Here is a 14766-nt window from a genome sequence, read left to right as displayed (position 1 = left end):
CCAAAACAGTAGTTTTTCCAATTTTGTCGTAATGTCAACAAATCAGAAGGGTAACACCCTTGCAAACATCCACCCTAAATTTGAGAGAAACTGGGCCGGCGGTTTCAGAGAAAAATAATTTTTACTTAAAATGGGAAAAATAACCAGGAAATTCAGAAAAATACAAAATTAAAGATATCTTAAAACTGTATAAGGTTCACCTGAGGTACTTGCATACAAATTTTCAAAGGAATCAAGACAATGGTTCTTGAGTTATTAATTATTGACCATTTTCACATTTTTAAAGCTCATTTGCATAATTTTGGCAATGGAAATTTCATTTGAACAAAATCCCATCTATAGCCCAGGATGCATCAACACACCAAATACCAAGCTGAAAAGTGCAGCGGTTCGCGAGTTTTTGATGTCGACGGACATACTATACATACACACATAAATACATACATACACATACATACATACATACATACATACAGACGCCACAAACTTCAGCTTATACGATAGCCTCACATTGGTATACCAAATGTGAGCTAAAAAAACACTCAGTACAACATAAGTTTTGCATCTTAACTTTGTTATTTTTGTGACTAGGAATAAGATTTCCCTGACAAAAATCATTTGAATTATGACCTGAAAACATGGCACAATGTGACCTTGGGATTACTCTTGAAATTTACAGCCTTAAAATTACAATGTGAAGAAACAGAAACTTGCTACCCTAACAACACAACAAAAGTATTATTACGAAGGTCTAACCGATCATCTTGGATGATATGATTAAAAGTTACACAGCAAGTTTTGTTATCATATATTCAAAGTTAACAGATATTGCACAGATATCATTTACACTCCAGATACACATAATGTAAATTTCCCTCAATACCATTGCTAAGTATACTATCTTGGACTGACTTTATCAGACTGAGATGAAGACACCTTATTACAAGTGGTTAAAGCAGGACACAACAACAAGTCATTAGATATGTATGGGAGAGCTTCTCACCTACGGGAAAAAAGCTAGGAGTACCTTCCAAAGTGCAGTTATCACACGGATGGAATTCTATTCGATATCGGACAAATTGCATGACAGTGACAGATCAACTCTTCGGCCTGGATAACAGACACTTTGTAACATCAAAGTATAAGTTCAGCTTAATCAGCACAAGTATGCCTTTGAACTTCTAGAGATTTCAGAACTCATGGAATCAACTGAAATTTCGCTGAGTCAGCCCTACATCCCTACATGCACTGTGGAATATTCTCTTGAATAAAAGTAAACTTTGTTGTCTGTGGTAAATCATATTGGCATTGAAAACACACTGATTGGTCTATTTGCAACATTTATATACAGCTGGTGCAACAAACACATATAACCCTGACTAAACATCAAAAGCCTAGAGTAAGACTAATGGCAGCATAGTTTATAGAAAATTTTACCTAATTAAGGTCGTATGCACGTCAAAAGTGAACTATTTAAACTTTTGTCAAAACTTTACATGATGAAACTTGTAAACCATTCAATAACCAAATTCAGAATAAAAATTTTAGGTCACTATGCAACATTGCTACTGGAGAATTAAATTACCTAACATTTACCAATATTTCAAATGGCTGCCATCCCTGCGTTGAATCTATGGAGTAAAATAAAATTTTCGATTTTCGAAAAAAAACTGAGACAGTGCAAATTTTTCTCATTCCAAGAGCATTAAAATGAGCCCTCACCAGCGGTAGACCAGAAAGGTATTGAGAAAGTTTTTGAGTCCAAATATGTGTCCCTCGAGGAGCATTCTACCTTAACCCTTTCACCCCCAGTTCCCTGTATACAGGTCCAACTTTACCATAGAAAACAATGGATTTGGGACAAACCATGGTGGTGAAAGGGTTAAAGCATACTTCCAACAAATGAATGTAGTCTGTCATGAGTACAGATAGTAACATGTACCTTGAAATCTAACCAATGATTGACATACATGTATTCGGTGGTATGAAATGAACATGGACATAACCACCATGCATGAGGAACTCATTTCATTTCAGTTGAAATGTGCATTGGACCGAGAAGGATGAACTTGAATGCATGGCTCTATTCTCTCAGACATTTTGCATATCGTGAATGAATTCTACTTCTTCAAATAGTGGTGCAGGTGCACCAGATATTTTCTTAATATCAGGCAATGGGCTATACTGATTGGCAGATAAATTTGTGAGTGCATATTTGATTGGATAATGATCTGGATAATTGCATTTTATCTTGCTAATGTCTAAAATACATATATGTACATATGCATGAGCGGAACTTAATGAAATGTAAATATGAGTGATTGTATTTCATTGGGATTGGTAGAGTACATCATGTTTACCGTATGTACTTGTTCCATGTACACATATACAATCAAAATCTTTCAAGTGGCAAAACATAATTGGCCAAGGCGTTGTTTTAATCGATGTGTATCTGCGATTTTACAGTGTTAACACAGCAGGGCTGGATGTAGTCCACACACATCAGACAGAGAAACATAAACAAGTGAGCGTGACAGTTCATTACTGGGGTTCATACTACGGTGCATTTCACATAAGTATCGCAAGACAGCGTATGAGACGGACACATTTCACGTACAACACAAACGATTAGCTTGGGTATCACGACACATTTGAAAGTCACCGACTCATTAATTAATTACAGCAAAACAGCAGTGTGTAGCCGCTCTGTCTGGACTGAGAGATACACTTGATCTACAATGTAACTGTTTTTACAGTTTCAGCTTCAAGCTAAAATGAGTTGAAATGCCACATATTTTGCAACTGAATGTAGCCCGGTGACTTATGGTCACTTTAGAAATGTTCTGAAAATATATGTTTTGAAGTATGTTATGGTGTGCGTATGTGTGTGTGTGTTTTTTGTGTAATTTTCTTTAATTTTGAGGTGCATTACAGCAAAATGTGTGGCTTTTTATTTAGTTTCTGTTGAGAAAACCTTCAGCTCTTCAACTCTCAGCTAAAATTGTAAAAACAGTTACATCGTAGATCAAGTGTATCTCTCAGTCCAGACAGAGCAGCTACCCCATGCTGGTTTACTGTAATTAATCAATGAGTCAGTGACTTCCAAATGTGTTGTGATAACCAACATAATCGTTTGTGTTGTAGGTGAAATGTGTCTGTCTCATACGCTGAGTTGCAGTACTTATATCAAAGGCACTGTAGTTCATTGTTAGGGCTGTGTTCCATTATAACGATGTGACTGTAAGGAAATCATCTACTGAGTAATTGCCAACACTTAATAAATGACGTTTTATGAATAGTCAACCAAGTGTACTATGTATTCAAACACCAGCTACATTGTAATTCATCAGGAATAAAGAAGAAACACATGGCATTGACATTGTAAAGTGTGGCGATTTGTTTTTGTTTCACTCTCTGACGTGTGTGGAGTGGTCGTGGTATGCTGTGTAACTGAAAGCATGTAGCTGATTAAACGTAAACAAGACTACATACAGCCCTCCTGTGTTAATGCTGTATAAATCGCCGATACATATGGATTAAAACAACGCCTTGGCCAATTGAGTTTTGCAGCTTGAAAGATTTTGATTGTATTTTAAAAACACAACATGGCTATGAGTGGATAATCCAATTGGCCAACCATGTATAGAGAATTTAAATATTCCAGTATTGTGTGCTTCTGATTTTGCATAATTTATAATGTGTGACATTAACCCTTTGAGTGCTGTAATTTTTCCCACCAAAATTTAGTGCAACATTTTACCAATTTTTATGAATTTTTCAGTAATTGTTTTGATAATTTTGGAGCAAATGGACATCACATTTAATTAACTACAGTTTTTTTTCAAAATTTTGGAAAAAATCTGAAAAAAATTTGACTGTGGTATATTTTGTAAAGGTGACAAAAATTGACTTTGGCGCTCAAAGGGTTAATAAATGATCAAATCGCCTATGTTGTGATCATCATGGAATCAATTGTTTTTGTTTCAGCCTGAGATCGAATGCAAAGACGAATTAGCAACGGTGAGAAGACATCTGACAGACAATGGAGTAAGGATGTCTTCTGACAAACATACTGACAACACAGTAAGGATGTAGTCTGATTAAACGAACAAAACAAAAAACCAAATAACGCTGGAGTAAATGTTGAACTTGAAAGTCACAACATCGAAGGAGTGCTGTTACAGTGGTCTAAAATCTGGTTCCCTTCTTCCGGTTTTGCCCGCCACCCCCATCAGATAGTCGGCAACCTCCTCTTCATCAGGCTTTTCTGGTAATACCCATGATTCCTTCTGGTTCTTGATTTCTTGTCGGCAGACAGGACAAAAATGATGGCTCACATCCCTGAGAAGAAATGTAAAAATCAAACGCTCACAAACATCTTCATTGAGATGGTGCTACTACGGAATAAAAAGGATGATTGGGTCCTACAGACTCAGTACACCCAAGAGATCACATGATGATGGTACAAACAAACCCACCTGTACAAACTGCGTTTGTGCAGGTGGTGTTATTTGTACCGTGGTCCCTTTGACTTCCAGGTTCTACCTGTCCTTGTTATGGGAACTTCTGATCACCTTGAACTTTGTTGAAAACCTCATTTTGACACTGACAACTAGACTTGGTTCAAGTCTTTGATTTGTGAATGTTTGAGTGGGGTGAAAGTGATGATTTGTGTTCTGTTTTCATGTGAAACGCGTGAGTAGGGTGAACGCGATGAGTGGGGTGAACGCTTTACAGGGGAATTTCACCCAATCTGGCAGACAGTAACTCACTACTGCACAGACTCAAAGCTAACGCGTATGATTGCTAGGAAAGTCTGACCTGGGCTGCCAAATTTCATTTACTGATTGAGGTTAGTATGAAATAGAAGGGACCAGTGTTCCCGCTAAGGCTTATTTGCGCGCTAATTGCGCAGTGTCTCCGACTGCTCTCGCAGTGAAATTTCATGTTTTGCGCAACTTTAGTCTCAGTCATTTCATTCGGTAGTTTTGGAAACGATAACTCAGGGCGAAATGTGCGATCTCAGCGTAGATTTTACTTCCGCGTTTCGAGTTTAGCGCCCGTTGGTGGCGCAGTTGCCACCAACGTTCATTGTACGTTGTGACGTACCTCAATAAATTAGCATATACATGAACGGACCCAGCTGTGAGGCAATCAGGCGTATCTCAAGTTGCGCACCCTCTCGAAACCTTAGAGGGAACACTGGAAGGGACACAAAAGAAACTCTTGAAAGTTATTTTACTTTTTACATTTTTTTTTAAATTCACCGACATGAACTAAGTCTAACTGACACCCAGAATACCGGTACCTCACAAATTAAACTTGAAAAGTCATTGCATCGTGATGAACTTCGATTTAGAAATTCCAAAACTGACCGATGGTATTCAAACTAGTCAAACACACTAGATTGACTACATATCCGGATATATGCAACTTGCAAATGAATAGTTTGGGTTGAAAGTACAGGGGTAGCTGAGTGGAATATCATGGAAGGCGATGCACACTTAGTCGTGTTTATTGATGCTTCCTACTTGCGATAAAATCTTTCACTCACTTCACTGACAAGATTTCTGACAAGTTTTGCTTTTACCCAACATGAATTGGAAATAATATTCCCATTTACAAAAATCATTGACAGGAACTTATGAAGACAGTGTTGTGGAAATATACTGCTGGGTCAATCAAACATCTCACAATTACCAACAGTTTGGTTTTCTAGTTCACGTAAAACTCCAATTTTTCAACTGCAACTCAACAATCATCAAACGTTTGGCATTTGTACAATTTTCTTGAATTAAAAGAGGGCACAAGTAACACTTTGTAGTGTTCATTGAGTCCATGACCTCTGCAAACGATGGAATGTGTCATTATTTTATTTGACTTCTGCAAACACTTTAGCTTTTCACCCTTTTCAGTCCATTTCCTTCCATAGGAGCAGTGTTTTTGCTATTAAAGGTTGGGCAACATTGGTAAAATCATTTAATATTTCTGGTGTCCTTTATCTAATTGCATTGATATACCAAGGCGAACCCTAGTTAAATGACTGGAAAACCCCAGTGATATTTACATGTACTTGCTTTCCACAAAAACACCATAGAGGGCTACCTTCATGGTGCACCATAGGGTTGCACCTAACGTGTGGGAGTAATGAGATTAAAATGCAAGGTTTGCAAATACAGAAGATGCACTTACCATGTATCTATACATTTTTCACAGTACATGTGATTACAGGGTAATATTACATCTGTTTTGGCATCCATGCAAATACAACAGTCCATGGAATCATCTTCATAGCCACCAATCCTGTCAGAAAATACAAATGTGATACTTTTTAAAGCTCATCTAAAATTTTCACTGTCCCTCCCTCAATTTCACATATTGCCCTCTGAATTATTTAGAATCAGGCAAGACTAAGGATAAGTGGACAGAAAGAAATTTTGTTAGAGTTGTTAGTAACCCAGGGGGTCTACTCATACCTCGCTTTAATTTTCAGCCCCCTAAGAAAGTCCCTTTTAGTTCACCACCAAAGGTATGTCCAATAAATTTAGTCGTCCTAGAGATTAACTGCCTACACACAGTGATGTGTAGCAACTGGTGATGAAGTTGGTCAAGTTTTCTATGGTTTGCATGCTTTTTGAATAATAATGACGCAGCAGGAAAATGCCTGAATGTGAGGGCGCTTTTCCTATTGAAAACATAACAATGAGGCTAACTGAAATGTGTGATTTTGCTTTGCGTAAAGTTTGGTGATGTCACTGCACATGCGGGCTTCAGGTAAAATAATTGACAGCAGCAACACCTTCTCTAGCGTTCACAAGTAAGTTTGAACTGAAAAATTGTTCTCATGGCATGAAACTTCAGAAATACAGGCAGACTGGCAATTGTGATTCAACTTCTCCAGAAGAGAGCAAATCACACATCTAGTAAACGAATAAGTTAAAGATAAGTGGCAATGGTAAGGTTAAGCTACTTAGTAGAACCAAACTTCACAGAAAAAGACAGTGTTACTAACTTTTGAAGAATTGTAGAAGCTTGAAGAGGTGTGGACTCCGCCTGTGAGGAGTTTCCATTGCTGTCATCAGCTGATTCCTGAGAGGACACACAACTGGTCATAGTGTTGTACAGCTGTACAAACTGATGTAAATTCATGACTCGCGACTGTTCCATTTGGTTTTCTCTGTCAAGCTACGGGGAAGTGTAGAAATTATATAAATATAGTTTTTGTCTCAATACCCTTGGCATTGAGTGCGAAGGTGAGCTCTACGGGCTTTATTGACAATTATAATATAGCTTTGTCAATTTTGTGAATTTTGTATACCATTCCCCAGATTATTACTGATAATGTATCTGATTATCCAACATTGTGCCCCAAGATGTTTTCTACATCTACAAATTCACTGGCATTGCCAAAACTATGAAACAATAGCAATATTGTATCTTCTCCTGGCCAATAATAGACTCAGGCAAAGTTTGCTCTCCATAATGTACTCGGCTTTGCTTTGTACATTATGTTGTGCAAAGTTTCCTTTCATCCACTGTGGTCCAGGAGGGGGTAATTTATTAGGTAAATTCAAGTAAAACCAAAAGATAGGAAAAAAGGTTATAGGTAATTGGTAAACGACATGAATGTATTGCACACTGAATTATTTTTTACAGCTGACATCTGCATATTTTTCAGCGATATAATCTGCTGGAGGTGAGTGTACATGACTTTGGGATAAAATGGTGGATATTTAGCATGAGCCAATGGCGAGTATACTACCGGTATTATATCAAAGTCGAGTATGTACTTGCCTGTGAAAGTGGTTATTTCTACAATGGTATGTCAACATATGCGCAGCTGGCAAATTCATGGTTTTCTTTGCAGTTTGATCATCCAAAAAATTGACTGTGGATGTATATTGAAATGAAATTGGGAACTGTGGACTCAACATTGTAAATAGTGGGTAATACACAGTATGTTGCATGAAAACCTGTCCTTGGCCATGACAGTGGAAGTCAAACAACAAAAGTACCAAACTCTGGTATAGCAAATGTTTCAGTAGAGTAGTTCTTATAACAAAATTCCCAAAAAGTTCACAGTACTTTTCAAAAGTTGTCAATGTACTGCATTTATCATATCACACTGAACGCCAAAGTCAATTTTTGTCATCTTAATATTCCCTACTCAAAATTTTTTCACATTTTTGACAAAAAGTTAATGAAAAACTAACCACTCAAATGTGATGGCCATTTGGTCAAAAATTAGGCCCAAAATTTCAGAAAAATACGTAAAAATTGGTAAAATGTTGCACTAAAATTTTGGTGGAAAAAATTACAGCACTCAAAGTGGTAATACGTTCTGGTGCACTGTTTTCCCTGCCAACTACACACTCTTTGGTTTGGACTATTTTATGCTAATTAAGGGACTTGTTTTAGCATCAGCTTGGTATATATTACTATTGTACATTGGTAGCATGAGATTGAGTTCATGTCCAAACAATGACACACTGGCACAATTGCCATGGTAACATGATATCTTTAACATTTCACCTTTTTACATCTTATTCTCACAGTACTCTTCCACAGGACAGAGGTATCTGTACCGAACTTGACCTCAAACTGCAGTTTCTTACCACCCGGGTCAGGCAGTGAACTTGCTCTACAAGACAAAACAGAAATGATTTCATGATGTAAAAATCATGCAGCAGCCCCTGCCATTCGATTAACCTTTCAACCCCTGTCTATACCCAAGAACGATCTGTGTCTTGATGGAAATGGGCTATGAACAGAACCCTGTGCATGGGGGATAAAACCATTGGATAGGGGCACCATGATGGTGGCTGTAAAACTTTGCAATCTATGTGAAACTTGTCAGAAAAGTATTATTGACCATTCATTTTACTCAAAACTTAACTGGGAACACTTGAGGGATATACCACATTTCAAAATTTTTTCACCATTTCACGCATAAGGGAATAAAAATATGAGGATCAGAAAATCAAATTTTGTGAGGTGCATTGGACTTTGATTGCCGATGAAATTTCGCAAGTCTCTGTAGTGTTCCATTCACTCATTGTTTTTACAGCAGTCTTTCTATTCTACTATTGTACTCAATACAATAGCTTGGATTATTCAGTAGTGAATGAGTTCCATACTGGTTTTGCTTCCGTTTTTCTGTGCAAATGGTTTGACCCTTGCACAAAGAGTGTTAAGATCATACCAAAGCTTGCTTTGTTCAAGGGGATGAACCTTAAGTTAAGGTGAGCTGTGCCTCAAAATTTAAAACTTAAAAATCTTACTCACACTTTTCGTAATTTTTGAAGTCATTTTTCATAAAAATCAGGGATCACCATGCAAAGTTGCATACAAGAGAGACAAATTACCCAATATTTACTAACTTTGAAGTTTAATATTGCTGCCATCTCTGTTAACTCTATGGGGAAATATTAAATTTCCGATTGCAACAAAAAATCTAGTGAAAAATTAAGATGCTCTGTGAGCTTTAAGATGAGCCCTCACACAGGTGGTAGACCAAAGAATTATTGTAAAACTGTCAGAGTCTGAATTTCTGTCCCCGAGACGCATTCTACCTTGACTTACATTTCGTTGAGTTCTGAAACAAGTGCTAAGAAGTCATCGTACTTGAGGACAGTCAGTTGTCCAAGGATACCTCCGTGTTTGTGTATTTTTTCAATTGCTGCTGCCTGGGTCTGCCCCATGATTTGAGTCACTTTCTGGTGGACAAACAGAGAAAGTAACAAATGACTTGCTTGGTATGAGAATAAAGGGACATGTACAGGAATCATTCAATGGGCTTGTAACTCTAACTTTTGATGAATTTTTTCACTATTTTTGTTTTTAATGTCAACCGTTATTCTTGTTCTACTACCCAAAGCATGTTGAGATACACAGTAATTCAGCTTGCAGGCTCTGCCTGTAGATATACAGACTGCATTGTTAATTATTGATGAGCAAATTCTGGTCCCGACTAAAACTCAAATGGAAACAATAGCAGCGCATTTTACACATATAGACGCTATGTGGACAAGCTAAATGGTGGATGTTTCAACATGTTTCTTGAAGTAGAACAAGAACTTGCAATTGACAAAAAAATAAAAATAACGAAAAAAAAATTATGCAAAGTTTGAGTTGCTGGCACTTTACAGTTGACTCTTACATTTATTAAAAACTATCTACTGTTGATTGACCAATCAGAGTGCTCAATTCAGGGTGTTTTATTTACTCATAAAGCCTTGGTCATCAAATTCCAGAAACGAATGACAGCGCCGTAGTAAAGTACTGTCCAATCAAAAGTGAACATGTCATATTCTGTAGACATCTGGTACGTTTTAGTATTCAAATTTGGTAACACAGCGGAAACCAGCTGCAACACAAAATCTGCTGTGCCCTAGGGCATTTATATAATGTGGCCTAGGGCATTTATAGGATGTTCCATTACATTGGAAGGCTATTTCACAAATAAAAGTTTTAATTCATATCCTAAACATGTTACATTGACAAAGGGGACGGTTGACGTAAACACATTGAAAACGAAAATATATCAGTTAGGGAGATAGTTTTTTTAAGTCGGATAAAACCTTGTACTCGGCTCTTTCTGGTATATAAAGTCCAACCCTACGATAAAATGTCTCGGCCTGCGGCCTCGACATTTATCGTTGGGTTGGACTTTATATACCAGAAGAGCCCTCGTACTCGGGCTTTATCCTATACTATGTGAATCTACAAGTAGTGTTATACTTTACAGTTGTCCTGTGGTCATACCAATGAAGTTGTTTTGGAATGAGTTGGGTTTTTAATAAAATGTCTGGACTCTGCTGAAACAAAAACATTGTACATGATATAATGTCCATACAAGTCATTTTGTTCTTTGATAAAGGGGGTCTGCACAGACACTTTAATTAAGGGTGATCGATCCACATGATACACCATCTGAAGAAAAAAATCACCATTTCATGGCAATCAATTGAGATTGCCAACCCTTTCACCACCATGGTTTTGCCCGAATCCATTGTTATCAATGATGATTGTGGACCTGTTTACAGGGAGTTGGGGGTGAACAGGTTAAAAGTACACATGATCTATCGGTATTGGTAGACATCTAGTGAAAAGCATCCATCATCTTTCTTTGGCCGTAAAACTACAAACTTTCACACTCGTAAGCAGCATTTCTCAATTTGCATGCTACAATGCATCATGGGTAATTTATCTGCATGTGATAGAAAACTGTTTTCGGTAATATCACAGAAGGGCTTGGCCCATAAGCCTGCACAGCTATGTAATTTCAATATAGTGACAGTTCAATGTTCATAGTAGATTGGTTTTGGATAAAGATACTTTTAAGATACTCCTCTTTGTCACAAGTGTTGATAGTGTTGTAGCAATGCTGGCTACCTGTGCAGCAGTTGCTGAGAGACTGACTACTCAATGCTCTGCAACATACTTTGTGCCTCCACGGTGACCCTCGACACAAGAGGGCTGCCAGCTTGCAGCACGCATGGCTGATGCTATCATTATCAAACAGTGTGATATGTTTTCTCCAAAAAGAAAATATATCAGTGCTATTCATTTTCATCTTTTTAGTTAACTTAGTAGCTTTACAACTTTACTTCCTGCAAATCTTGCTTTAAGTAAAAAATATTGAAGCTTGGCCGTGATGTATGATGATGCAATCACACAAATCATAGGATTGCAATGGTGGTGACTATTCAGTCAAAAATTTCATTCTTATCTTACTGCAGTGACGCATGTGTATTAGTGGGCCACTTGCATGAGCTTTTAGTATTCAGACACAGCTAGATGAAAAATTTATGCAAAGATATTGGTTTAGGGTTGGGTTAGGTTTAAAAGCGGCCACAGATTCGGTCACATCCTGACGCATGTAATAATAACATTAGATTTGCTGCTATACTGGCAGAGCCACTCTCCAAGCACCATGGTACTGGCTAGATCTCATTCAGAATACCTCCAAACTTTGCTAGCCAAGGGTAGTTGTTTGAGCTGGTTTAGCTATTTCGCTAACCTAACCAAGCTGTGCAGACTACATGATGGTATCTCCATGCTCTGAGTAACATTTACTAGTCACAGTCCCACCTTGTTGGAGTTCTGTAGCCCACAAACCCCCACCCAATCCCCCTGTCCACTCAAAAAATTGTTAATGACACCCCTTAGAAGATAATGTACCTAAGGTACAGGGTAAGCTATGTTCTGTTCTGTTCTGTCATACTGTAGATCCCTGTGTTGACTTGTCGCAGCACCGTCTATGACATAAAAGGAAAAAGACATGTGAACAACTGGTTCAAAGTTCACGTTGGTTTTTCCAACTCATCCCCTATTATCTTCAGTAGAATAGATCATCGGTATCTAGGAGGTACCACAAGAGTACCTCCATGGTCTCATAGGTAAACACTTCCAAAATTTGTATTACTTAGACAAAATATCGAGCAATAAATGTTTCACCCTAACAAGATCTTTCTTTAACTACAGATCCATCATGAAGTAAAAATAGTTTGTGCCAAGTATAGCATATTTTCTACTATACATGTATGGCCCCGTATCTCATTGGTAAAAGCTGTTGTAAGGCAAGTCCGTATAAACTTGCCGAGACACCTTTATCCCAGTGGATTCCCTGAAATGTTTTTGTATATTGAAACAAGGCTTTTGACAGGGCGGATAATTGTGAAAACGAACTGACCCCAATCACCTCTGTACATGTACCTATCCCCTAGCAGTTTTCCAATTACAGATGACACCCACCGGTTCCCAGACACTTCACACCAAAAACAATGCACATACCATCTCGTCCCATACCATTTCGCACCAAAACCACTTCGCACCAAAACAACCTCGTACCAAAACCTCTTCGCCCCCAAAGTCACATCGCCCCGAACCATTTCGCCCCTAAAAACAACACTAATTCGCCCCAAACCTATCGCCAACTGGTAAAGTTATACCCGACCACTGCCCTCCAAGTTTTCATCACTTTCTATCATCCCAGGTCTGAAATCTTGCAAGTGTACACATTGCGAGAAAATGACATCGTGCAATACCGCGCACGGCACCTGAGTTGTAGCGTGTAGTAGTTTTCGTTTTTTCTTTTTTCTAATATACCGTTTATCGGTCCTACTAATTACTGCCCGTAACTGCCCGTAGCTGCCCGAGGACTGCCCGAGAACTGCCCGAGGACTGCCCGAGGAGCAAGTAGGCCAAATTTCGCCAATTTTAACACTAAGCCAATAGCTTGAACTTATATTATGCCTGGCTAACCAAAAATATCATTGATTTAGTGTTTTCTTTAGCGGCTTTAGAACCCGAAAGACGCCGGGCTTTCGACGAGAAAGACGTCATCTTGATTGTGAGATCATACCATTCAGTGCAAGGGGTGGTAGGCTATCAAGCTGTACGCACTCGGCGAGGTTATTGTACCACCTCTCGGACTAAATGGTATGATCTCACTATCAAGCTGGCGGATGTCCTTCGAGCCGGGCCGGCCCCGCCGGCCGTCTTCAGAGTTCCAAAACCGCCGGAGAAAACATCAGGTTAACGCCAAATCAATGATATTTTTGGTTGGCTGGGCATGATATAAACTGAACCTATTGGCCTAGTGTTAAAATTGGCGAAATTTGGCTCACCTTTTCCTCGGGCAGTGCTCGGGCAGTTCTCGGGCAGTCCTCGGGCAGCTACGGGCAGTCACGGGCAGTAATTAGTAGGACCCCCGTTTATGGTTTCATGGAAGAATAAATGGTTCGTGGCAGACAAAATGTCCTGACACATTAGTGCTTCCAAGTTGCAGGTAAAAACAACGTTATGTCAGCATACATCGTGGTATCGTTGTTTTCGGACGAGTTGGCACTATTATGGAGGTAGCAGAGATATGGTAGTATAATTTATTATGACGGTATTATACTGGGGCGAAGTGGTTTTAGTACGAGGTGGCGTTGGACGAAGTAGTACTTGGGACGAGGTGGTTTTGGTACGAAATGGTTTTGGGGCGAAGTTGTGTTGGGCGAACTGGTTTTGGTGCAAAGTGTCTGGACCCCCACCCGCCCCACTTTAGCCGGCCCACCGCCGGCCATAACTGAACGCTCACTTTATACATGTAGTATATCACAGCAACATTTGGAAACAGGACTACCTTCCGAAAAAAAAGGACTACCTTCCTAAACAAGGTAAAACATTATGGGCAAGCTGAACAAACAGAAACCATCCCGCCATCACACCACAGTACAGAGTACTTGAAGAACAACGCCCTGGCACATGATAGTGAGTGTTCACATACACGAGTGACAGGTGCGAAACGGGAGAGCCACAGGCGTGCTGTTTTCTGGGTAGTTTTTATAAGTGTAGTTCTACGTTTCGACGTTCTCTTCCGTAGCCTAATCACCAGAGAACGTCGAAACGTAGAACTACACTTATAAAAACTACCCAGAAAACAGCACGCCTGTGGGGAGAGCCCCCACGTTTTCAACATTTTATATGCTATCGGTCGCCGCCAGCCGCAACGACGACACTCCTCTAGGCTCCATTTACGACGTGATTCGATGAAATGTCAGCAAAACCTCATATCACCTATTATCTCACCTCAACGACTTTCCGAAACATCCCAGATCAATGACATTCTGCTAATGTAAAGCGCGAAGATTCAGAGTATTTTTGTTTTGGTTTTCCTCCACAGCTGCCATATTTACTGATGCATCATGGGGAGGAACTTTGACCTCTATCAAATTTCATTTCATAAAGCTTAAACAGTTGTTTGTAATTTTATGA

At 38.9% G+C, this 14766-nt stretch overlaps 1 protein-coding gene across 2 annotated transcripts; it reads right to left on the bottom strand.

Moving 5' to 3' along the window:
* Positions 1 to 557: 557 nt before the first annotated feature.
* On the bottom strand, positions 558 to 14698 carry LOC139130302 (RING finger protein 141-like). 2 transcript variants are annotated; one of them, XM_070696061.1, is made up of 8 exons: positions 14581 to 14698; positions 9583 to 9716; positions 8533 to 8641; positions 7013 to 7185; positions 6193 to 6303; positions 3197 to 4341; positions 1890 to 2556; positions 558 to 1799 (listed from the first exon to the last, which is right to left on the bottom strand). In XM_070696061.1, exons 1-6 carry the CDS (start codon positions 14599 to 14601, stop codon positions 4179 to 4181), a joined length of 711 nt encoding a protein of 236 aa, XP_070552162.1. In that variant the 5' UTR covers positions 14602 to 14698; the 3' UTR covers positions 558 to 1799; positions 1890 to 2556; positions 3197 to 4178. The 2 variants fall into 2 exon arrangements, with proteins under 2 accessions (XP_070552162.1, XP_070552159.1); XM_070696058.1 differs by having other exon boundaries at positions 558 to 2556.
* Between the last annotated feature and the right edge of the window lie 68 nt (positions 14699 to 14766).

This window comes from Ptychodera flava, chromosome 1 (assembly GCF_041260155.1).
Source record: "Ptychodera flava strain L36383 chromosome 1, AS_Pfla_20210202, whole genome shotgun sequence".
Taxonomy (NCBI): Eukaryota; Metazoa; Hemichordata; class Enteropneusta; family Ptychoderidae; genus Ptychodera; species Ptychodera flava.
This window is presented reverse-complemented; position numbering and strand designations above follow the sequence as displayed.